The sequence below is a fragment of the Perna viridis genome, chromosome 4 (assembly GCF_037379345.1).
Source record: "Perna viridis isolate PV_CMFRI_1.1 ecotype Kerala chromosome 4, ASM3737934v1, whole genome shotgun sequence".
Classification (NCBI taxonomy): Eukaryota; Metazoa; Mollusca; class Bivalvia; order Mytilida; family Mytilidae; genus Perna; species Perna viridis.
In genome coordinates this window covers 10,729,622-10,756,925 of record NC_142448.1, presented here as the reverse complement: position 1 = coordinate 10,756,925, position 27,304 = coordinate 10,729,622, and the positions used below count along the sequence as shown (strand labels likewise).

General features: G+C 32.7%; 1 protein-coding gene across 4 annotated transcripts; it reads left to right on the top strand.

Annotated features, from left to right (window-relative positions):
• The first annotated feature begins 63 nt into the window (after positions 1 to 63).
• On the top strand, positions 64 to 26,168 carry LOC148618817 (uncharacterized). 4 transcript variants are annotated; one of them, XM_088578067.1, is made up of 12 exons: positions 64 to 164; positions 6,299 to 6,415; positions 7,256 to 7,313; positions 10,104 to 10,421; positions 13,221 to 13,586; positions 14,272 to 14,721; positions 16,178 to 16,210; positions 17,621 to 17,759; positions 20,546 to 20,694; positions 21,153 to 21,282; positions 22,961 to 23,142; positions 24,141 to 26,168. In XM_088578067.1, the coding sequence occupies exons 1-12, from the start codon at positions 135 to 137 to the stop codon at positions 24,320 to 24,322; spliced, it is 2,154 nt and encodes a 717-aa protein (XP_088434193.1). In that variant the 5' UTR covers positions 64 to 134; the 3' UTR covers positions 24,323 to 26,168. The 4 variants fall into 4 exon arrangements, with proteins under 4 accessions (XP_088434193.1, XP_088434192.1, XP_088434194.1 ...); XM_088578066.1 differs by having other exon boundaries at positions 14,269 to 14,721; XM_088578068.1 differs by lacking the exon at positions 6,299 to 6,415 and having other exon boundaries at positions 14,269 to 14,721.
• The last annotated feature ends 1,136 nt before the right edge of the window (positions 26,169 to 27,304 follow it).

Below are 27,304 nucleotides of genomic sequence, written 5' to 3'. Positions count from 1 at the left end.
AAATTTGATTTTATTGCCAGAATAATTTTGTGCGAAAACAACATGACCTAATTTTTGATCTGCACACACGTGTTATTCAACACACAAGAAAACACTCTGTTACGTTTTCGAGCAATTCGGCGATTTTTTCAGTCATGGTGCTCAAAAGTAAAGCCAAATCAAAGGTAACATAGCTAATTTCTTTGTTCTTCTTTGTAGACTATCTCCACATGCTTGAGAAGTGTTATATTGTGGTCTCTATACGTAGTTGTATATACAATAGTCAATGCATTTTGTACATGACTGAGTAACGTGTAAAATTTAAGTGGCGGATCCAGCAATTCCGGAAAGAAGGCACTAGCTGGTCTTAAAGGGGGCCTGTTCTAGTGATTTCTCAGCAGTGATATTTTAAATATACCAAAATTTTCGACATAAAGGGGATAGGCCTAAGCCTTGGATCTGCCTGTGCATGCATGAAAATTATTTCTTATGTGTATTATTATTCTGTTATATTTGTCAGTTTTAAAAGCTCATTAGGGCTTGTGTTGTAATGTTTTTCATGTACTGACTTTTAATCAACCTTTTGAACTTTGGATTATATCACTTGGGCTTCAATTAAAAATATGTTTGTTTCCCGTTCACAGAAAAACCCGATTTAAAGGGCCCAACAGAGATTATTTTATTGCCAGATCTCTAACGCTATTTTTTTTCTGTGGGCGGAGATTAGGGTGCTGACGTTCTTTTAGCCATTTCTCGATCTGTGTTGCAAAAACGTTAGGAAATGTGGTAATTGATCTTTTTTTTTTTGAAGTGCTGTCTCCACTTGTTTTATCAAATGTGATTTTAAGATGGATGCTTGGCCCAATGAGGCTAAGTCCTTATGTTCAGTTCTTCCATCAATATTAAATACAGGAACACTTAAAAAATTGTGCCATTTTTTGTTAATATACATTTTTGCAGTCTTCGAATTTAGGCAGTAGTCCGATGCCCGAGGCGTGTAAAATACAACTCGGGCCTCTCAATTGTCCATGAGCGCATGTTTGCCAGGCCTGTGTGACAAATTAGGTGTTGATTTTGCTTTTTTCCTTTAGCTTCTCAGTAAGCCCAGAAACTATTTTATCTAAGTATAATACATTTTATTTTCATCTTTGTGCCAAGTTCAAGAATTTGTTTACGCTACATGAACTGGTCATATGTCTGGATATATGTGTTGTGGAAATGAATGTTACAAACTGAGAACCAGTCGTAATTAAGTACGATCACATACACGTTTGAAATAATGATAAATTAGTATGGATATTTATAGAAAAGAAACAGATGCGACCACATGTGAAAATGAGCTTTCTACGGTTTATTTCAGATTGCTTTAAAAGTTACTTGAAAATTTTGGGCCTGTAGATTTACATTTGGGACCTGTAAAAATTGAAAGTACAGACCCACTGGCCCTGTGCTCCTAAAAGTTAAGCATAAAAAATGTTTTGTACTTAATAATTTCCTGACAAAATTCACATGGAAAGATCTTAAAGATGTGTTTGAATACATCCCAATGATTTGACCCTTGATCAAAGTGTCTGTCTTGGACAAATACAAATGTAGCTAAAGGTGTATATTTTCTCAGTAAATTTTAAAATGGACTTTGAAGAGGCAATTACAGTGGTTCAAGTTTTTGATCAAAAATTGAAATATTTAATTTTTGATGTTTTGAGAGATAGAAACAATAACTAGAGACCGAGACCTAGTGCTCATGATGTTATTATAGGTCGAGCAGTAACACTGTCAACATTCACTAGTAAATGTTTCTAGTCTGACATTGTTGGTTTTGTTTAACATTAAATAATTCTATTAGGTCAGTTGATTTCAATTTCAAATTCTCGTGACATGATATCAGACATGGACAAAAGATATGGAAAAATGTACAAGTACATGTATTAGCATATCAGTGATACAACTGATACACACTTTTTGTATAACTTCATAAACAACAAAACAATAAGGATAATATAACAAGTCATCAAAGAATTTAAGATACAGAGACGTACTTCCATATTGTAATATTACCTTACATATGTCTCATCTCCTATACTTTTAATTCTGCATTTCTTCCTCTTAAAAAGTTTCAGTAATATGTAATTTTTTCTCTACCTTCTGACCCAAGCTTCAAACCATTGGATAGGGGAACAGCAATCAAACATATTTTTTTGTTTGGCCATATCAAACTGGTCATATTGGTTTGGTTTTACCAGTAGATCCAATTTGAAGAGATGAGGACTTATAACTAAGCCAATATGAAAATTGCCACTATGTAATAATACATATTGATAGTACAGTTTTACAAGTGCATCAGCGCTACAGATGCATGTAGCATACATTGATGTATTGCATGCATTTACAGTCTGATCCTATGAAATTTCTCAGAATTTTCACAGAACATATATTACATAATGATCATGGTTTTTCATTTTATTGAACTTTTTACATATTGTATATTCAGTCAAACAGTTGCAGTATTGACATAATTAGTCCATTATTTTGGTTAATTTAATTTAAATGTAGATTTAAAGTTAGATTTGTATATACATATATATGAGTACTTATACTCATACATGTCTCTTTTTCATTTTCTAGAACCTTGGATTTAACAACTTGCACATATGACATGGCAGGGTAGAGTTACTGTTGATCACTGTAAATTTTGATTAGCTCAATAATTTATGTTTGATTGATACCACCCACTGAAATTAATTTGTTGGATGACTGATTACTTCATTCAGAATAAAAGGGATTAATTGTCATCATCATCATAATCTTTATTTCCTCTTTACAGAGATTTACATTCAATAAACATGGTATAAGTATACAACAAATATATATATAAAACATTATGATCATACACACACACAAAAATTCATTTTGAAAAGATGAGTCAGTGACAAGTTTCAACTAACATAATTATTTATGTACATTCACCATTCAGGCAAATGTCCATGACGACTGTAAGGTTATGAAGGGAATAGCCGTGATAGTATATATGTAATGTTCATGGGAAAATACTGTTCATAAAGGCCTTTTAGGATATACATATATATATATATATATATATATATATATATATATATCAATGAATGCCGATGAATGACTAATTAATAAGTTAAAGATAGAGAAAAAGTCAAAAATATATTATAATCACAGTTTAATATAAATTTATTCTAACTGACATTTTAAAATTATTCACTCAGAAAGATATAACATGTTCATGAGTCTTAGAAATTGAAATGACAATCTCAAAAATTCCTCTTTTGTGAAGTCACTAAATTTGTCATTAGGGAGAACTTTACCCATCATTGTTTGAAGTAGTATTTCACTTTCAAGGGTGTCCAGATAAACAAACAGATTAACGTCATTGTCAATTACTTTGTTCCAGAGCGCATTCCGTAATGGTTCCGTGTATGAACATTCAATAACACTGTGATATACTTGTATTGTGTCCTGGTGCCAATTGTCACATTTCGCACAAAGTTTATGTTGCTGTTGAGGTGGACATGTAATCATTTTTGACACATAGAATAAATCTCGTAGTTCAGAAGCCATCTTTGGAATACTCCAAACAGATCCAGGGACATATTTGTTTTGGATTTCTTTGAATCTTATAAACTCATTATCATTGTTCATTCGGGGTTCCAATTCGCTAGTTTCAAAGGTATGTATTGCATGGCTGAGAATGTTCTTCCATACGGTTTTACTCGGGAATGTGTACTTGAAAACATAGTCGTTAAATGCATATGTTAGGTTGTACTTGACAAATAGTTTGAATACATTGAGTAAGAAACCAATTTGACTGTCAGGCTTATACACAAATGAGTAGAGTGGTTTTAGAAAGATTATCTTAATAGTTGACAAATATGGTAAGTTTGTAAGTTTTGAAAAAAAGAGTTTCCTCCTGTCGATTTCAGTTACCAGTTTATGTATACCTAGTAAACTTTTACACATATCCAAGCGGGTAAGTCTACGAAAGTTCTGTATAATTTTGACTGCATAATGCTGAAAACTATTGACTTTTGTGATATCAATTTGACGCAAGTTAGTCCATGTTTCACAGCCATATAACACTGTTGGTATGGCGACTTTTCGGTAAAGTTTTACAGTAGTCACTTGGTTTATATCTGGTTGTTTGTGTCCATATCCAACAATGGAATGATGAGCATTACGAGCTTTATCAAGTTTATCAGTAATATGACTACCTAAATGACATTGTGTATCCATTACTTCGATAACATTATCCTAATGTCCAAACATGCCCACACACAATTTATGTCCAAAAACTGAAATAGAACTTTTAGCTGGATTAAACTTGAATTTCCAATGCATCGAATAATCATAGCAACAGTTCAGCATGACTTGCAGATTATGAGGAACTGTAGCTATTAAAGCAATATCGTCAGCTAACATCGGCGAGCCAGAATATACCATCTTCACCGTGGCTCCAGTATTCAGTTCTTCAAGTATGTCTAAAAGTTCATTAATATAAAATTGGTAAAGGAAGGTGGACAGTACTACTCCTTCGCATACGCCTTGGCAAATCTTAAAGTTTGAAGACATTGCATCATCAAATAGCACTGTTCCACAAATATTTTGGTATGCATTATATATAAGCTTGTGAATGTCTCCCGTAATCCTGAATTGATACAACTTGTTGAGTAATCCAGAATGCCACATAGTATCAAATACCTTTTGCGTGTCTAAAAAGGCTACATAGACTTTACTTTTACGTTCAATATTTTCGTATATTGTCTCGTGCAGTGTGAATGAAGCTGTGGAACATCCTACGTTTTTCCTAAAACCATGTTGTTGTTCGTTTGGAAAGTCTATAGAAGATATTTCAATCCAATATAGAATTCGATTTAGCAGAATCCTTTCAAGAAGTTTATATATCACAGGTAGTAATGTTATTGGTCGATAACTGTTAGGATCAGCCTTATTTTCCGGGTGTTCCTTGTACACAGGGATTACAATACCAGTTTTCCATTGAGTGGGAATGTATGCGGCTCTTTTTATATTATTGAATAGATTAGTTAATACATCAATTAAGGCTTTACCACCATAACGAATATTTTCGGAATGTATATTGTCAACACCCGATGCCTTTCTCTTCTTAAATGATTGTATCGCCATATCTATTTCACTTGTTGAGAACTCCTTATTCAAAATATGATCTTGATTTGCGGTGTCCGGGAAGCTGTGCTCAATTGTACTGAATTCGTCATTTGAATCTGTTATTGCACTAAAGAAGTTCATGAAAGCATTGGCGATACCGTATGGGGTTCGGATTTTAATTTCGTGGACTAAGAGACTGTTGCACAATTGAAGGCTTCTCGACTGCCTAGAGCGATAAAGTTTCCAAAATGATTTTATATCACAATCAGCCGCTTCTTCAAGATCACGGTTTTGCTTATCCTTATTGTCATTATATGCTTTCATCTGGACATTAGTAAAATTTTGCCTAGCTTCTTTGTAATCAATATAACACAAATGTTCTGTTCCACATGGTCTTCCATTTTCAATCCAAATCTTACCTTTAGTTGATGCCGCTTTGTGGGCTGTCTTTACATCAATAGTCCAGTCAGGTTTCAAATAACTTGTAACTATATTTAGGTATACAACTATTTTCTGCTTGATGGAGTATAGCATTCAGCAAGGTGACACCATTTTCTATATCTGCCTTCGAATCAAAAGATAGATTTTGTTCATGAGTGGTCAATTGTTCGTTGATTATAAGTTGGTAGTTTATCAGATTGTCTATGGAGGCTTTACTCCAAGCTGTTATATTGTTGTTGCCGTTTACGCTATGATTTGCAACGGCTATCGGCACATGTAATGTACATATTATTGGGTTATGATCGGAAGCTACACACGTTTCTGAATTATCAAACACAAGACAGTCATTAATATAATCCGTTATAGAGCGTGAAATGAGAATGTAGTCTTGTGTCGAATGCGTTGTATTATATGTATGCTCCAATCCTCGGGAAATGTTGGATTTATTAAGTACTGTAATATCATTTTCCTGTAGAAATTTGTGCGGTTCATCTGATTTACGCTTGGACAACAACCCCACTGGTATTAAAAAAAATGTCGGCATAAGGCCATCCGTGGGTCTTCACTGAAAGACAAGGAAACACTTACTCCACAGGACAGGCTGCAGCTGGCCCCTTAACAACATTATACACAGGTACAGCAAAATAGTTACCCAAATACACCCCAGCAACATATAATTTAAATACTTTATCACCTTTGATATACCTGCATCTCTAATTCATTTAAGACTCCACCAGTAGCACAACGAACAAGACAAAAGTCAAAAACTGCTCCAAGTACTGAACCTCCTCCGAAGAAAAAACCTGCCTATGAAGAAAGTGAGGATGAAAGTAGTGATGGAGGGGTTTGTACAAAATTATACCAGTTTACTCATAGGCCAAGAAAAAAAATATGTCTGTTAAGATTACACTGGATGAAAAAATAGGTTAGGCAGATAAAACTATTTTGTTTTTTAGAAATATTATATATATGCACTTTTGGGAAGATTTTTTACTTTTAATAGTGCTGAACTAAAAAATGATAGCAAAAAATACCTATAAAATGTGCTAGGATAAGTATGGTAGCCTTAAACTGACATTTCTTTTCTTGGCCTTACTCAAAACTTTCAATAACTTACCAAGTACCTTTGAATACCATATTCTTATGTGTTTTCAGCACATTCATGTAAACCCACACCCCTTATTTGCAAGGAAGATTGACGAAAACAGTTTCCATGTAAAATGTGCATTTGAAATTGTGGAAAAATCTCCAGCTGAAACCACATTGAAATGAAAGGATTCAGTAAATTTCCTGTGATGTGTATCCTTTCATCATTAATCTTATCAATAAAAGTATTCTTTTAATATTTCCCTCAGTTTGCAAGCCAGTAATTGATTAAAATACTGCTATACTGGTGTATAGAGCACATACCCTTTCTGGAACGAAGTTTAAAGGACTTGGAATGCACAGAAGAATACAGTACTTATCCCTTTCTCTTTAAAAGCAAAAAGAAGGTCGAATGTTTGAACTGAACCCTTTAATAATAGATTATGAATAAAAAATATTATCCTTTTATCTGTATTACAAGTTGAATGTAAAATGATAATATGAATACACGTTTTCCCTCTGCATATATAGTCCAATGCTTTATACATAACACAAATTTCCAAAGCAACTCAATTTAACAAATATGACTTTATTGCAGGTTTCCATGACACCAACCAATCTTTTTCAAAATGGAGATGACAGTGACAATGAAAGTGGTAAGTAATTCAATCTAGCTGATAGTGATGTAAGTTGACAACTGAACTTGTTAATGACAAGTAGATCTGGCCTTAGTGCCACAAAAGTTAAGAATACTTAAGTCCAAAAATGTTGTTAATTTTGACAAAAATCCAAGACGAATAAGGAGTCATGACCATGGCCACTATACATCACCTAAGAATCTTGATGTCTCTACAGTTCGTCTTCTTTCTTTCGTACAAAAACCTTTTGGATTTCATCACATTTGAACTAAACTCTGTTCTTTACTTCTAACTTTACTATACTTCATTTACAAAACAAATCTTGACACCCCTGTTTCTGAACCTTCCTCATCATTATGCAGACTTGTGGCCATCATTTTGGATATTGGTTTCCACAGACTCTTTAAACCAGTTTGTGTTTAAGATTAAGATGAGAAAATATGATCATTTCTGCCACCTAACATCCTCCATAACAAAAATGTCACGAACAAAATTCTCCTGTATTTCAAAGACAAATATATACTGATTGTTTCATATTCCTATACTTTACATATTTCATCCAAATTTTCAATTATAAAAGGAGTAGCAGGACCTCAAGATTAAGGACTTCAAGGCAGGGGTTGGGCAGGCCACACGCCATATGCAATTGGCGTTTTAGTGCCAAAAATGACACATTGGAGCACATTCAGCTGGGGCCCACATGCGCCATATCAATATTGCGTCAATATCAGCAATCAGTAAATTGCTTCTCTTTCTGTCATTTGTCACATTGATACAGGTATCAATTATTGAACCCCAGTTGCGAGATATTTGAAATGGGTATTGAAATATCAAAATTTCTGATGAAGGCAGAGATTTAAAATACTGTGGGTGGTTATACATCACAAACGTATCTATTTGGAGAACAGAATGTCTGTAACACCACCAAATTCATGTGAAAATAAGTAAAAAAGTGCGAGTCAGAATTGACCAAGCTATAATTCCAAAATGCAATTTGATTGGTCATGCGGAATGTAGCATAATTTTTAATCGCCAGGTTCGAGAATCAACCGTAGGTACTCAGATTTGATTGGTTAGGAATTTCCAAAAATGCTATTTTAAGTACATTTGTATAATGGAAAATATGTTCAACAAATGAAAGAGAAGCAATTTACTAGATTGCCGATATTGGCACAGTATTGATATGGTGCACTTGGGCCCCAGCTGAATGTGTTCCAATGCTCCATTTTCGGCACTGAAGTGTCAATTGCCTATGGCACGTGTGTTCTTCTCAACCTTTGAATCACTACAGAAGTTTTATGGTCGTCATCATGAACTCATGGATTGTTACTAAGTATCCATCTGCAGCATTGAAAACCGATTTGTTCAACATGTCATGGTATTCCTTTCCTCTTTGGACTACCCTGGACTTGACTATTATATGAGCAACTTGGCTAGTGTTACTAGAAAAGCAGAGGATGCCTACCCTACCGATGCACCTGGTTCATGCTCCCAGTTTTTAGTGGAGTCCAACTTGTTCATTTACTTTTGTTGCTTTGCGTATATTATTTTAGTTATTTTATGTCCTTTGTTGTGATTGTTTTTTTTTCATATCTGGTTTTGTCGCTGGATTACATTCTTTTGATTTCTACCAGAATCTTGGTTCCCTTGATTACCATAGCAACTCCAATCAAATTCTTTGAAACTGATGACATCACAAACATTTAAGAATTTTCTCTGACTTAAGGATGTCTTTGTAAAATATCAAAAACTTAAAAGGATTGTGAAATCTTTAAAAAAAAAACCATTCATGCTAGGTCAATATGAGTAGAAAAGGTCAGTGTGCTTAATTTTGAGATTTTAGCATTTTAAATTTTGGTGTGATAAAGGATTTCTCAAGATTTTTCATAGCTTTTTGTCTTAGTATGTTTTGTCTATAAAAAAATCTGGAAAAAATAACAAGGATTTCATAACAAGTTCTCAAATAATATTTTAGAACATGTTTAATGAAACTTTTAAAAAAAAAAGTGGGGGTCACTAGGCAAAAAATATTAATGCTATGAAATGGATAAAACCAGAGGAGTCTGAAGGCTGAATATGAGCTGCAAACATCCTTTACATAATTTGTCAAGTTTTGTGGTGAACAAGAATACAGTAAAAGATGTTTAAGAGTGTGGAAAACACAGACTATAAAGAGTTTCAAAAAGAAAACCTATATATTTGTGATTGATCTTTTATTTGAAATGCACAATTTTCTTTACTTGTTTAAATTTAACATTTACTTGCCCTAGTTTAGTAGCTGATTCTATTATGAATCCTGGTAGTGCCCTTTTTAATGGTGTATTTCCTGCTTACAGGTAATAATATCTTGCATTTTGCATGCCAAGCACAATTTTGACAAACCATTCTGCATTTTAGTGAAATTTGAAAGGTTATCAATATGAACAAGGGGATTTCCAGATCAACTTGTCAGCGTACAACCAAACCTCTCTCGACCCCAATATTTTTTTTTTTTTTTTAAGTGTCATTAGTCAACTTTTTTACTTTACCTTATTACATGTACTCCATATGCAGTGTTACAAACTTAATTTTTGGTCAACATAGACCCATCATAATTTTATGTAGACAGTACTGCACATTTCAAAGGGAATTGAGGCAATATGATCATGGACCTACATGATTTTACATAGACTCGGTCTGTAGGTCTATGCTAATTTCTTTCACTGCATATGTCTCAATGATTTGTTCATTGAGTTTCATGCTAAATGTACTTAGTATTTGGATGCTCAGTCTAACATCTATTGGATAACCAATGTATAATTTTTGCAGAGGTTGTTTTAAAACATAAAGTTCCACAAGAAGGTAAAACTCCAGTACTAAAGACTCCAAATGGACAGAATAACAAAAAGACTCCAGCAACTCTGAAAAGCAAACCAACCCCTAAACAAAGTCAGACTCCAGCAACTGGAAAGAATAAACAAACTCCCAAACAAGACCAGACTCCATTAACTGGAAAAAACAAACAAACACCAAAACCATCACAGACACTAGGAAAAGTTAAAGCAACACCAAAAGTAGAGAAAACTCCAGGATCTGTAATAAAGACTTCAAAAACTGGTCAAAAGGAGACACCTGCTGCCAGTAAAGGTAAGTGAAGCTGATTAAAGCAATTCAATATATGTTCCATATTTCATCATTACAGCATGGTGTAGATTTGGCATTATATAGTGACAATAGCATACTGTGTACCAGGGATGTCATTAGAAGCCGGCAGCCGGCAAAAATTGCCGGCTACTCTTTCAAACGTCGCCGGCTACTTTCGTACCCCACAAAAATAAAATTCATGAAATATTCTTCAAGACCCTCTTTATATAATATACTGACAATATTCATCCACAAATATTAAAGATTGCACTTGAATGACGCATCGGTGTGACTTTAATGCATTGTTCGGTTGCTAAAATAAATAGTCCGCGTTTTTTCCCTGTTTCTAAATATAGACTTATTTTTACCGAACTAAAAATACTTCGTTTCCGGTCAGCAAAAAGCAACATGTCGGGCCGTAAAAGGTCAAAGCCTGTGACACAGGGACAATCATCTATCTGTAGTTTTTTGTCACCAGGGCCAGCTAAGGCCAAAAAGACAGACAGTGACAATGGTAGATATAAATTAACAATCATATTATCGATGATATTTAATATCTTATTTTAATTCGATAAAATACTAGCAAGGTCATTGGGTATGACAAGTGCCATTTTTGTCAAAACAAAATTTTCAACAAGATTGGATCGATTGATGGTTCAAGCGTGTAATGAGCTTAACTAACAGAAACTTGTATAAAAATTGTAATCTTATTGTCCTGTACAATGGCCCAGGAGAGCCCTAGAATGCAGGATATTGCACCATTTACCCCAGAGCTTCCGGACCCCCTGCCGTTATGGGCGGGTTCGCCGCCTACTTTATCTAATTAGCCAGCTACTTAAAAACTTAGTGACATCACTGTGATGTCTGGACACTGGAAATTAAGCTATAAAGTTGTTTAAGCTACATTATAACTTGTATAAAAGTAGTACATGTAGTTTCAAAAATGTTTACACAATTAGTCTCTTACTATGTATCTATTTATTTTATATGCCCTGAAATCAACTGATGACAAGGTGAAAAAAAAATGTCAAAATGCTAACTCGTCAACATAGAAAAATCAAATAGATAAGGTTGTTATTTCTCTCAATTACCTTTTGTAGAACAAAATTAATATGGAAGTATATTTAAGCTATTATGGTTTACTACTACAAGTAATACATGTACAAGTCATGCAAATATTACTTAGTAGAGTCAGCAGATCATTTTCGCCTCTTAAGAGAAAACACCTTCAAGAGAAAACTCCTTCAAGAGAAATTATATTTATTACTAATTAAATGAAGTTATCTAACTGATAAACATAACTCAATAGTTAGATTGTTCAGAGATAATAGATATTTAGAAATACATGTGTGCAAAGACGTAAGCATATAAGCGTTTCAACTTTGCTAGGGGAACCCGTTTTCACTACTTTTTCATTTTGAATAAAATGCTCTATTTTCAGGGTAGGAAACTCAATCAAATTCTAGCCAGTCCTGAATACAATTTTTCAATATATTTACTATATGGCTACATAATTTTTTTCTAAAATTAGCCAGTTCTCCCAAAAAATAGCCAGTCTCAGGCTGGCAGGCAGGCTACTATTTCCAACTCCGCTATTTTGACAGTAAATCCATGAAAAATACTTTTCAGATGAATCTTACAAAAGTAATTTCTTAACACAACTCTGTAGTTTGATGAAAAAGAGTAATCAAGGATGTAACTGATCTTAAAGTCACAAGACATGCTTATTATTTTTAAATAAACTATTATCTGATTCTCCATCATTTAATCAAGGTGATATTGTATCAAACTGAGAAATTTTAAAGAAAATCACATCAGTTAGTAGTAACAGTGCTGTTGTACAGTTCAGCCCTTATTTGGAAGAAAAAAAAAGTATTATAAGCCAAAAAGAAGGGTGGTGAAAATGAGAACCTGGCAAACATGATCCCCACACTCTATATTAGGAACAACAATTAATATTTAGAATAGGCATCTCAGTGTACCTCCTCATTTTGACAGCATTTTCTCATTTTTAGGTCACCTGGCCAAAGGCCATGTGAGCTATTGCCATTACTTGGCGTCCGTTGTCGTCGTTAACAATTATACAAAACTCTTCTCCTCTGAAACTACTTGACTGATTAGAACCAAACTTGGTATAAATGTTCCTTGGGGTATCCTGCATAGAACTGATTCAAAATTCAACCAGGTGGGCAATTCAGGCTCCTGGGAACCTCTTGTTAAGTTAAAATTGATACAATGTTGTGGGATATATTTTGGCTTCCAAATGTCCTCTTGGCTGCACCCTCCAGTGTGGAAAAAAAACATAAAATATCTTTTTTTGCCTTTTATTATACGCTTCACCATGTAAATAACTGTTGAGATCCAATTGTTCAGTTAAATGCCTTACAGAGTTCTTGGTTTTTTGTGTGTTTTGAAGTTGATTTTGTCAAGTTGATAGAAGATATTTAATCAATTTTGATTTCACAACATGTTTTAACAAGAATTGCAGTATTTGTTATAATTTTAAGCTGAAAATTCAATTAACAGGTGTAAAAGTTTTCACAAATTCTGCTTAACTCCTCTTTTGACACAGGCATGTAAACGGGAGATTGTTGAATTTTTCATGATATACTGGGAATCTTAACATCTATGCTGCAGACCAAATGACTCCATTGTACCACACCCAATTAAATAAAAAATAACTTGGCTTGCCTGAAGAAAATAAACCAATCAAATGATATATTACAAACCAAATTAAATTATGTAATATATTCAAGTCTATTGCCACAGCAATGCTGTCATAAAGCTTGCTTTAATTTTCAGGGAAAAAAGGGAAGACATCACCAGCCAAGGTAGAAGATGATGATAGTAATGACGAAAGTGATGATGATGATGATGATGATGATGATGATGAAATGGAAGGTTTGGATTTTGATGATGATGATGCTGAAAGTGGATTTGAAATGGATGAGGATGAGGATGAGGATGAGGATGATGATTCTGATGACAGTGAAGATGATGAGGAAGAGGAGGCAATGAAACCTGTTCCAAAAACACCAAAAGGACAGGTAGCCAAGAAATCTGATCAGACACCTGTTTTAGGAAAAAATAAACAGACACCAACTGTAAATAAAACTCCACTTTCTTCTAAGAAACCAGTTACAACACCAGCTACATCTGGCAAAGCAGGTAACTCATTAAATGCTTCAGTGTGATTCCTTGTTTCAGTTTTCTTCACTGCTATTAGCATCAGTTCTATGTTTCATTCATTTAGTACTTATTATACAACTCCAAAATTTTAAGATTAGCCATGCTGACAAATGTGTTGTTGTCTGTAGGCAGTTGTTTTTTTGTGTTATAACTTAAATTTTAGTTGATAAAATTTTACAACTAGGTTCAATACCAAGAATGGACTGTTGTTATTGATTTTAGCGGTTATGGTTCAGAAATTACATGTACATTTTGAAAGGTATTATATGGGGTACAGAACTTGTTAATTATTTGTATTTATTACAAAGAGGAAAATAAAAAGACCTGAGATAGTGAAAGTATTAATCTAAACCATAGTCTCTTACCTATTGATAAATATTAAACTTTAAAATCTGTTGTTATGTCATGTAGGCTAGAAAAGTGGAACTTTTAGTTTGTTTACAGTATTTTTAGTTAAAGTTTGATGTCATTTAGGTTTGCTCTGTGTGTAAAGAGTAGCAAGCGCTTAGAACTGATTAAAAGAAAGCTTTAATGGCCAAGTACTAGAAGTCTAATGATTCAAAAATTCTAGACTGCTTGTTATCTGATCTGATGTGAAAATAATGCTGATTTCACATGCAATAATTACTCATCTATACAAAGTCTTTAATTGACTTATTAGCAGAAAGGAAACCTCAGACTCCATCTCAAAAGAAAGAAACAAAAGTGGATGATGATGATGATGATGACGATGATGAAGATGATAGTGATGTAGATGATGTAGACTCAGATGAATTAGATGAAGATGATGACGATGATGATGATGACGATGAAGATGACGATGATGATGATGATAAAAGTTTAGACGAAAATGAGCTAGAAAAACTGTTGTTACAGAAAGCTAATTCTAAAAAAAATCTTGGACAGACTAAGGTTAAACCTAGTGATAAATTAAAGGAGAACAAAACTAAAGATGTTAAAGATAAGGTTAATTCCAAAGACAATAAAAATAAAGTAGAAAATGAAAAACAAAGCATTTTAAAGAAACAGGATGCAACAGCAACAAAAGATAATTCCAAGAAAAGTGAAAAAACTAAACAGGAAAACTCAAAAGCTCAACCAGCAAGAAAGGATGGTATGTATTTCTAAAATATTTCTGTTTATTGTTAATTGTTTATTTGTTAGTTGGTTAAATTAATTTTTTGAACAACCTTAAGTTTTGTGGTAAGTTACATCTAAGATCAAATTATTCCCATGAGTCTTTATTATGATTAAGTAAGTTATCAAAATTCAAAATATTCCCTACTGATTGCTTTCACTACAGATCACTATCATATAACCAGTCAATGTTTTTTCTTCACATTCCCAACCTTCTTCATTACTGTGCTTCTTATATCACCAAAGGGACATACTGGCCCAACTACTGGGAGTTGATGCATATGCACTATTGAGAAGTTGGCTAAAGATGTGTATTTTCATGGGTAGTTCTGAGGTGAACCCACATTTAATGCTTCTAAACTAATACATTAAATATTAATTGTTATTTTTCCATAGTTGCCTACCTCTACTAGATGAAAAGTGGGTGATGACCAGCTTTTTAAAATAAAAAAGTGGGTCATAATGGGTGACACCTTTCTCAAACCATACTTGCCAACATATACAATAAACCAACAAATACTACATTTATTATCCATGAAAAGGTTTTTGTCGTTATTCATTGTGGCGCCTTTTGTTGCTTTAAGAACAATATTAGGTGGTTTGTACTCATAGCAATTAGTACATGTCTGGTTCAATTTATAAGCAAGTAAGGAACATATTGTTTGATTGTTAAGCTTAGTTCTAAACTCAGTATTAATTTTCTTGACAATACTTAAGGCCCATTCACAGTCTGCATTGCTATTTAGAAGAACCAGTATGGTGCATTATTTGCTTTGAACTTAAATCATTTTTTTTAAACAATTGGAATAGATGTCAACTACATTTCTCAATGTCCCTCCAAAATACTTCAATATTAGTGTCAATATCACATTCTGATCTGAAAACTGCTCCATTTAGTCTAACTCTGTACTCTGGCTTAGGCTATATATGGGCTTTGAACTCAGCTTGGGCAAATCACAATTACTCTGAAAACAAAATATTGAGTTTTCATAATAATGTGAAAACATCTGAGATTTCAGAACAATGCTGGTGATTCTTAAATGCAGAACAAACTTAGACTTAAAATCGTGTCAATTCAGGTGAAACTGTCAAAAATGGGGAGATTTGATGACCCAATGGGTAATTGAAATTTTGAGAGAATAGCTTCAATCTTGTGTGTAACTCAATCAAATCAGAAGGATTGGCATCTATGTTTTTCATATTACTTGCATGTCATGAACTTAAGGTAAAAAATGTGACTTAATTCTTACTGGTATGTGCCTAGTTAGAATTCATTTTAAAAATTACATTTTCAGTAGTTAGAATTCATTTTAAAAATTACATTTTCAGTAACTAATCACACAATTTTAAATCCAGCAGTCAACAACTTACAACTTAAACAAATTAAATTCCATCAGAATATATTATGAAATAATGTTTGCCTGTTTTTTCAGATGTTTACAGAAATGAAAATCTGCAGCGAAGAGGTATGACATAATATAAGGCATATTCATAGGATTCTTTAAAGACAGTAATAAAGGAAAAAATAAAAAGTTAAAAGTAGAATATAATTTTTTAGTATATAAATGATATCCTCATCATAGTTGGCGTTTACTGATTGACTGAGGCACATCTTAGGTGGTCAAATCAACTTTAAATTGGTTGATGCTTGAAAATAGACTATATTCCGATACCAGGGATGTATTAGTTCAGACATTTTTAGTAAACATGTTCTATGGAACACTTCCGAAATTAAACATTTTTCACACATAAACAGCTTAATTTATACATGTAAGGTGAACCTCAGAAATTTCTAAAAATAAATACATATAATGTTAATCAAAATATTTTTTCATCTAAAAGCCAAAAATGGACTGATTTTAAAGTACTGGTAATAAATTGTAAAATATTTTTTCTTTAGAGAATTATTGTATGAGATTTTAGGAGAAATTATGAAACAGATGTTGGAAATGTGAATATACATGTTCAATATTTAAGGAATGTTTCTAGTTTTTGGACAGGTTGAATGACATAACAAGGTTTGCTGCAGTTTATAAAAAGTGATAACTGGACCAAACTTTTTTATTCTATATAACCTGTTCAGAAATTAAAAACAATTCTGATGGATTTAAATCAAAATATTAAGAATTTATTTGTTATCAAATGTTATTTGGTTTGGGATTATTTGAAATTCAGAGTGTGGACCAATCAATGTTAATGAAAACACAGTACCAAAACAAGTTATACATAATAACTTGGTTTGCTCGGAGAGAACGAACCAATCAGAAAGCTTGATACAGATTAAAGCATAAGGCTGTTGTTGAAAAAATAAAGCCTGTAGGTATATGAGGATTAGTGACAGTGCAAAATGCAAGGCTTCATCAAGCATTTTAAATGCCCATACCAAGTTCACATACAGGCTGTATCTTTCAGCGATAACCTGATATTGTTTTTATTCTATAATGAAAAATCGATAAAAATTGTTCTTAAACATCAGTGGACATTTATTTAATTACAATTTTTCCCTGTTGTGCCTCAGAGTTCTTTTAGTGTTGTAGTACACCAAATGTATGAGTATTTCGCAGTTTCATAGTTATCTGGGATAAGTATGGGCTTGAGCTTAAAATACTGTCATACACGTACATGTATACAAAATACATCAAAGTTATATTTGGCACCTGGTACTTGTATATAAATGCAATGATTGCAGGATAAAGATGAGTTTGGTAAAAATATAAAATTTCAAAGTCTGTTATGATAGCAAGTGGCATCGAAAGTCTTTATTTCACTGATTGATCTATGCACAGTTATGAAATGAACTATTAGATATTTCAATTTTTGCTTTATATGAGAAATGTGATGCTTTACATTAATATTTTATCTTCTATTATTTTTAGATGAAGTAGATAAGAGAACATTATTTATTGGTAACCTCAGTTATAACCCTAAGGTAGAAGATAATGTGAAAGGTCTTTCAAAAGATATCCAGAGTGTCAGAGTTAGGGCAGCATACAGAGGCAAAGGTTCACAGAGCGCGTAAGTGGTTAAAATATACTAATTAGGTTACATTAGAAAGATTTTGCTTCAATACTAATAAGATTTCAGGTCATACATGCAATGTCTTCACGAGATATAAATGAGGGGTCCCATGCCCAACCCTCAAAGACTTGTGCCCTCTTTCCTGTCTGAGTGGCCTTTTGTCCCTTTCAAAGCACTCAGGTGTAATTTTGTTTTAACACTGTCACCAAAGTCATCCCTTTATGAAATAAACATTACAAATTGCTTCTTTTTTTTCCATCAAGTGCCATTATACTAGGTGTATTTATACAATTTGAAAAATCTTACAGTCTGCAGTATGTCTAGCACATGATGAGCTGAAGTGCCCTCTGCCTGGCCCATCTTTTTTATATCCTAGCTTAAAAACTGACTTGTATAATTTTATTTGGAACCTGAAATCAAATTTTACTCTTTTTGTTACCATATAACAGGTAATTTTTACGGAACCAAATTTTTTGTGGCTTGTTGTCAAAATATGTGTATTTTATTTTCACTGAATTTAATTTTTGCAGCACCTTAAGCAAGTTATGTTTTACTTGGTTATTACAGTTTAAAACTACTATATATTTCGGACTTTGACTTACGTAAGAATTTTTCAAATGTTTATCTACAATGAATTTCATAAGATCATAGTGACTCCCTTATGTTTTACAGATTCACGGAATTGTTTATTGATTATACTTTTCGATGAGAACCAAATTCCATGGTTTGGCCTTCCCACGAAAACCACGAATATTGGTACCCCACGAAAAATAGTACTTTCATAGTAATCTGTGCTGCTATCCATTTACGAATGGATATGTCAATGTTATACATAATCATTTTTCAGGGCTTTATCCAAAACTTAATACAAAATTTTATAACTATTAGAATATATAAATATACTCTAGAAGTGATGTTTACAAAATTCTTTGCTAGTTAAGCATTATCGGATCAAGCATTCCAGAGTTATGTTCCCTTCCGATATGGTGTAACATATTCCCACATGGTGCAAACTAAAATCAATTTAAAGTGTGAACTTATTGTACCTAGATTAAAAGGTAACAACTTTTTATACCAGGTTATACTATTCTTTTATTAATTACCAGTTGTTATTGTCCCCTTTCGGCAAATGCCGAAGGGGACTTAGGTTTGCACTCAGTCTGTCAGTCCATCAGTCACACTTGGTTTTCCGGACTTTTTTTTTGTAATGCCTCATCCAATTGATTTCATGTTTGGTATATAGTCTTATCATGACAAGTTACAAGTTAAGTTCGAATGACATTATGGTTGAACGATTTTACTGAAGTTATGGCCCTTGGACATAGAAAATTTCATGAAATTTTAAGTTTTTCGGACTTTTTCTTGTAATGCTTCATCCAATTGATTTCATATTTGGGATATAGTCTTATCATGACAAGTTACAAGTTAAGTTCAAATGACCGTATGGTTGAATGATTTTTATGGAAGTTATGGCCCTTGGACATAGAAAATTGCATGAAATTTTATGTTTTCTTGACTTTTTTTTTTAATGCCTCATCCAATTGATTTCATATTTGGTATATAGTCATATCATGACAAGTTACAAGTTGACTTCGAATGATATTGTGGTTGAATGATTTTTACAGAAGTTGTGTCCCTTGGACATAGAAAATTTCATAAAATTTTATGTTTTCCAGACTTTTCTTTGTAATCCCTCATCCAATTGATTTCATATTTGTTAGCTAGTCTTATCATGACAAGTTACAAATTAAATTTAAATATTATTGCGGCAAAATGGTTTATATGGAACTTATGGCCCTTTGACATAGAAAATTACATAAACTTTTATGTTTCATCATTATGATGCAAATTGCTGCTGTCATTCTAGAGTTATTTGCCCTTTAATTCATAATAATGAAGTATTTTTCAACTTCCCAGGTGATAGAAAGAGAATGTCTTTATGCAGCTTTTTGTAATGCAAAAATGTTATTATCTACTGTAAAATGAAGCTCAGGTTTGATTTTGATGGAATTTGCTTTTGCTGTTCTAGAGTTATTTTCTCTTGATTGTTAAAAAATAACACCATCCATTGTTAGTTCACATATATGAAGAAAATCTCATAAAGGCAGTGAGTTCAAAGGCCGAAAGGGGACAAGTATTGCATCAGCAATACTGTTAGAATGCTTGTTATAATTGATTCATCAGACCAATTTCTGTTTACTAGTACTAGAAATTCGTCATAGGTCTCTAGTCATAATAAAAGGAATTTATATTTTACAATTTTAATATTTGTGGTCTTTAGATAACTGCAAAATAATTCTGTAAAAATTTCCATTTATGTGGTATATACATGTTTATTATATATTTGAATTTACCCAAGTTATAGCCAGCCCTGCCTTAAACTTAACAATGTTCAGGCTCTTAGTACATGATTTTACATAATTTTAAGAGATTTTAAAAGAAAGAAAATAATAATTAGTCCTAAATGTTGATATTTACATAACAACAACATCTTTGCATCACTTTTGAGCCTTAATGGTAACACATGCTAGCTGAGGTCAAGCAGTGATGCTATATTAATATGTAGATTGGCAGTAGTTCATTGGTTTAAATACCTTAGTGCAGTCATATCAACATTAAATGTAATTTAACACTGAAGAAAATTGTCAGTATATTTAAAATGTTTCATAAGGAATCTTAATTTTTTTTAATTTTTTTTTTAATTCCAACAAGAAATGGAAATCATTGTCACTTTAAAGTTAAAGGCATTTTTTTCTTCATATGTTATGTTTTTTTTTTTTCAGGTTTGCATTTGTTGAATTTGCTAGTGAAAAAATTGCAGAGAAGAATTATCATTTACTGAAAGGGAAAAAGATTGGTGACAGAGTTATCAATGTAGATTATGCCGGAGAAAAGGCCTCAAGACCAGCAAATAAAGATACTAAATTCCAAGGTACTTATAATACATTTGATTTTATCCAAACTGTATAAACTTTTTTTTTAATTTGATACATATACAATTTTTTCTCTCATTGTCAATAGTGATTAAAAATATGTGTGACTTTTTGACCACTAGGTTGTGATTAAATTTCCGTCATTTTACACTGTTAGTTTCCTATAGATATCATGGGAGAAACTGATTATGACAGCCTAATCTTTTTTAAATTATTTATTCATTCCCTATGGTAAAATCAAGATTTTAACATGCTCACTAATACTTGCATGTTGAAAATCTTAAATTTTACCATCTCAAGTGGAGAAATAATTTAAACCATGCATTTCTGAAGGAGAATTTTTGTCTTATTCGGAAATGGCCTAGCTATTGTAGCACAATCAAAACAGATATTCTTTTACTTAGCAAAAAGTATCAATTGAAAAAGCACAAAATTTTTACACTTTTTTCTTTTCCAGCTAAGACCAATCCATTGAAACTTTACGTTTCTGGGTTTAAAATTGGTACCAAGGAAGATCAACTGAAAAAAGTTTTCAAAACAGCAAGCAGAGTGGATGTGCCTAAGAGAAAGGATGGAAATCTTTTTGGGTATGGAATTAAACAAAATTTATCCTATTAATATGTGTTTAGGCCTTTGGGGTTGTTTTGCATCGCTTTTGAGCTTGAATGTCCGGTATGACATTTTAGGTCAAGCAGTGGTGCCAAATTAACATGTGTATTGACAAGTTATATTGTGCTAATTTTTTTACAATGTATAACCACATTCACATTACATACTGACAGAGTCTCTTAATACATCATTGTAACCAGTTTTCACTTGTATGGATTTAATTTGATATTTGAAAATGAAGATTGAGTTTGAAAAAAAATCTTCCCCATGCGCTTGTCTAGATTTCTTGATAATGGTAGCATTAATGTGGAGACTTTGTTACCTTTTTTTATTAATAGGAAGTCTAATTTCTCTTGCTATAATGAATTCAGTTTTTCTGAATTCTGATTGAATTTCTTTCTTCTTTATTCCATATTCAATAACTTTTCAGGAATTATGCTGTTGTTTTACATAGGTTTTAACTCTTTAAGTCGAAATTTCTCAACTTCCTCAGCTACAGTGTGGTTCATAATTTTCTTGCCATGCAGTATTGTATGTACCATTGGTACGAGACAAGTGACACCATAAATGTGTGCATCTGTGGAGTTTGATCTTGTGGTTTTCTGGAAAAAAGATTTTTGTCGTCAGACTTTATTGTAATATTATTCATTAACATTTTTCTTGATAATACACAACTTAGTAACTACTTTCAATTCTAAATAGTAGACAAAATCTCTTTTTGCTTTATATATATTTAATTTTCCCCAAGTTTTAGGTAGTCTTGCCTAAAAGTAAACTGTGGTCAGGCTAGTATTTCCAATGCTAAAACATAATGGAAGATAATTCTTAAGAAATTATGAAATTAAGAAAATAATTGTGGGTCCAAAATGTTATTATTCATTGTTGCATCACTTTTGAGCCTTAATGGTAACATATGCCAGCTGAGGTCAAGCAGTGATGCTATATTAATATGTAGATTGGCAGTAGTTCATTGGTTTAAATACCTTTATGCAGTCAGATCAACATTACATGTGCTTTAGAACTGAAGATCTTTAGTATATTTGAAATGTTTCATAAAAGATTTTTATAATGAGGCTATTAGGATTCTAATAGCTTTAACTCTTTTAGTCTAAATTTCTGAACTTCCTCATCATGTATTTATCTTGCCATTCAGTATATTGTGTACTATTTGGTATGAGATGGGTGACACCATACATGTGTATAGCCATGGAGTTTTGTGTCTTGGTTTTCTAGATAAAGATAATTGTTGTCAGCTATAAATTTTTTTGGATAAAACCAAGTTCTACTTACAATACTTAATAGTCCTCATAATGGTAATCAATACAAATTTAACATTTGACCTTTTTAGCACTAAAAGCCCAATTTCAGTCTGACAGGAAGTTTACCTGTAATACTGAGTAAGGATCTGTACTAGTTTTGTGTCTTTAACAAAACAAAATAGTTATCCATATTTAGCTGTCATAAAGTTTTATTAAATTATGAATAAAGATAAATCTTAGTGAATGTAAAAATGTAAATTGTGTAACTATCTTATATAAAATTTGACATCATTTTCCTGCTTACCTAGGACTTTTGTTTATTTTCCTTCTATCATAATAGATAGTAGGGTATCACAAGTGACCCATCACTCACAGATTTCTTGTTTTGTCTTTACAGGTATGCTTTTGTTCATTATACATCAGAAGGACCTGCCAAGGATGCATATGAAAAGATGCAGAGTTATGTATTAGATGGTAATAAACTGCTTGTTTATTATGCTACTTCAAAGAAAGCCGGGGTAGAGGCATTAAAAGAAAAGAAAGAAGCACAAAAACGTAAACAAATGGACGAAGTGAAAGGTATGTAATGTAGATAGATAGATAGATAAGGGCGGGGGGGGGGCGAATTTTATTTTATTGTTTAAAAAAATTTTTACAGCACCTGTCACTTGTGCTGGAAACCTAGTGTTGTTGTTATCATAATCTATTTGTGCTTGGCAATTGATTTTACCAGCAGGAATGTATAGAAACAGCTCTATCAAAGTGTATACTGCTTAACCAATACCAGTTTTCTTCAATTTGGAATCATTTTTCTAAGAAACTGGAAGTTACAAAATAAAGATTATTATAAACCAAGTCCAGACAAGACATCTGAAATTAAAAAATTAAAAAAAATAGGGGCGGGCATAAAAACTCCAGTCAGGCAGGATGAGAATCTTGATTTTTTTCATTATGGCTGAGGGTTATTTTTCAATTTTTATTTTTTTTTGTGAAACCTTGCTTTCAATATGCAGACCTAAAACAACTACATGCTTGAAAGGTATTTGTCAAAGTTCTGTTTTGAATTCCATTTACTGACAAAACAGAAGAATGATAGTACTTCTGATGGAATTCTTAGCTTATTAAAATAAATGACAGTTTCAAGTCTTCTATACATAGAGCTAATGAAAAATATTCTGCCTCCATCATATGAAGCATGATCTTAAATATGTGAGATCACAGGCAATCTCTTCGGTTTCATGAAAAAATGTATACTCAAATCAATAGACTAAAATCTTGGGTAACACAGTATATAACTCAAAAATGCTTCCAGCAGTTACAGTGAAACTTCTTTATTCCTTTTGATTTTGATAAATTTCTGACTTTATATTTCCAAGTTATGGGACTTGATATAATTATATTAAGTATACAGACAATGTAAATGGGGACAGACATATCATGCACCAATTCCACTACTCTTTATTTCAAGTACCAGTATTATAAATCCTTCTCTGTCATTTAAGATACACAAATTGACATACAGTCTTAGTTATTGTGAGCTAATATTTTATTGGTAAAATATGTATCTGTTTTTAAAGCAATTGCAGATGCCAAAAAGTCAAAATTGGATCAAAAAGTAGTTGACAGTGATGGTGATGATGATGATGATGATGATGATGATGATGATTTAGAAAGTGATGATGATGAAGATGATGATGATGATGATATAGAAAGTGATGATGATGATGATGATGATGAAGAGGACGATGACAGTGATTAATAGTTATATCAATTGAAAGAAATGTTTAAGAGATGGATGTAAAAGTTTCATTGTGAAAATGGAGAGCGACATTACATTATTGTGATTATATTGTAAGCAAGAGCATCAGAATCTCTTTCACAAGGTGATAAATGTTTTTTTATGCATGAATGTGACTTTTAATGAAGGGGTGGATTGTTTCTGTGAGAATAATTTTTGATGAGAGATTCATAAAGGATACTGTTAGCATACCATCATTGTTTTGACAGTAAAGTTTTATTGTCATGTATATTCTGTAATTCATTTGACAGATGTTATTTTATGTCTGCCTTTTTACGTAAGGTATAACTTATTAAAATGATAAGTTTTATCTTGCAGTATTTTTTTTTTCAGATTCCAAAATATAAGCCAAGGTTGTTTATTATCTATTATTTGACTGCTGCTATTAACTATTTTAAGTATTGCTTCCTTTATTCAGTTTTCTGCCAGTACAGTTGTAAACCTTATACAAGAAAAAACAATAGGTAGTGTTTGAGTTGAATTTATAACTTACAAATTACACAGGTTAGTTTTATAAGGAAATAAGGTTTGTAACGCTTGTCATGTGACTCTATGGTTTCATGAGAATGTGTACCTATCTACCATTTAAGTGGCCCCGTGCAGGTCCGGGTGTTAAAAGAATAGGCCTACAGCAGCGCTAAGCTTGTCGTAAAAGGCGACTACATAGTGCTCAGAAACCTAGCCGGGGGCTAGGCGCTCTGCCCACGGAGCAACTGGGATGTGTGCCCCAGGTGGTGGAATGGGGTACCCCTGGCGTGTTACATGCTGGGGTTGTCAGGCTATAATATGGAAAACCTGACCGCAAACCATAGTGGTGCGCCGTGTTGGGAAAGATACCACGTTCCTCGCACGTTAAAGAACCCTGCTGTGGTATTCGATAGGAGTAGGAACCTTTGCACTCCGCCACAGGAGGCTAAATTGCCCAACCTTACCCATCCCCCTTTTTCCAGTGGCAATCAAAATTTGTCGACCCTATTATCCTTGTGACCCATCCTTTTTTTTCATTTCATGTTCATTGTCTGAATATAGCTGAAATATTGCTGCTCGGATGTTAAACCCCAACAAACAAACAAACAAAACCATTCAAGTGTATGGAAATTTGTCATTTACACAGTGTTGAATTAAGTATCATATGCAAAACATCTGTCAGTTTAAAAATACTGATAAAAATGACTAATATCTAGTTCTACATTTTAAAAGTGTAAAGAAATAAGTTGAAGATTTTGCATTGCAATGCAGTGTTTCAAAATCCTGGAAGTTAAAAATCTAATGCATATGGTCTTTGGATTTCAGTACCTTTTACAGGGAAATGAAATAAGAATGAGACTTACAAACCCTATACAATTGCTTGTACATATTAAAATAAACCATGGGATAGTGAATTCAGTCTGAAGAGGAATAACCAATATATAGAATGGGTAGTGGATTATTTCTTTATCTTGAAGCTTTTAGAGTATTGATATTTTACAAGATGTCTTTTACTTTATTCATTATATCAAGTGTAATGAGTGAACATTTATATTGTTACTGATCTGAGTTTTAGAGCATAACTTACTTTATTACATTTTAAAATTATCTGTTAATGATATCACACAAACATGTATCATTTGTTATCATGACATTCATTGTAAACAACTTTTTAGAGAAATAGAAAGAACTTTGATAATCATACATCTTGTTAAGAATGTAAAATATTCATTAATTTGATATGAAGTCTTTAAAGGTTTGTTCATACTTAAGTAATGAACATTTGATGAAGAATTTGCATCATTTGTAACATATTTAATGAAATAAATCATAAAATGTATGTTGTCTTCTATTAATCTGTGGATATAAACAGTTGTAAACTTGTAGCCCTACTTATCAATACAGGATGCAATGATAGACTTATTATTTTTGTCATAAATTACCTCTTGAAAAAAAAAGGCTGTTTAATGAAAGTTTCCATATTTGTCAAAAATATGGCTCAAAAGAGTAATCAAAGGAACCAAGATTCTAGCAGAAATCAAAAGAATGTAATCCAGGGATAAAGACCAGACATGGAAAACAAACAAACACAACAAAGAACATCAAGTAACTAAAATAATACATACAAAGTAACAAAAGTAAATGAGCAGCTCAGACTCCACCAAAAACTGGTAGCATGGACCAGGTGCACCAGTAGGGTGAGCGTCCTCTGCTTTTCTAGAAACACCTGCCAAGTTGCTCATAAAATGTCAAGTCCAAGGTAGCTGAAATAGGTAAGGAAAACTATGACACGTTGAACAAATCGGTTTTCATGATGCAGATGGATACACCGTAACGATCCATGATTCATGTATTTCATGACAACCATAAAACTTCTGTAGTGATGACTTCAATCTTGTAGCAATATAACCCTATTCCAGAGGCCTTTTTGTCATTTGTAAGAAGTTCCAGTGTGATACAAAAAGTCTTCATAGTTACGGCAAGCTCTGGCATAAGTATGAGTTGTGATATGAAAACACCATACCCAGGTGCTAAAGGGATGTTGCCACAGATGATAGGAAAGTTGACAATTCTGAATGAAAAGTCATCATGCTTGTCATAATGTTTGGTCAATAGCTTGCCTTTACCATCAATCTCTAAGTGTAGGTCAAGATATGAGACTGACTTCACAGTGTCTGTAGTATCCTTTATCTCAAGTTCTTTAGGGTAGATGCAATGTATCAAATCCTTGAAACTAGGTAAAAAAAGATAATACGTCACCTATATAGTGGAAACTGATATTAAAGGATCTAGCTAAAGATATTCTTTCTTTCAGATCAGATCAGCTATAAAGTCAGCCTCATAAGAGTGAAGGAATAGGTCAGCAGGTAGAGGAGCATAATTTGTTCCCATTGGAATGCCGACTGTTTGTTGAAAAACGGGTCCACCACACTGGACAATTATGTTGTCAATAGAAAAAAATCCAGCATTTTGAAA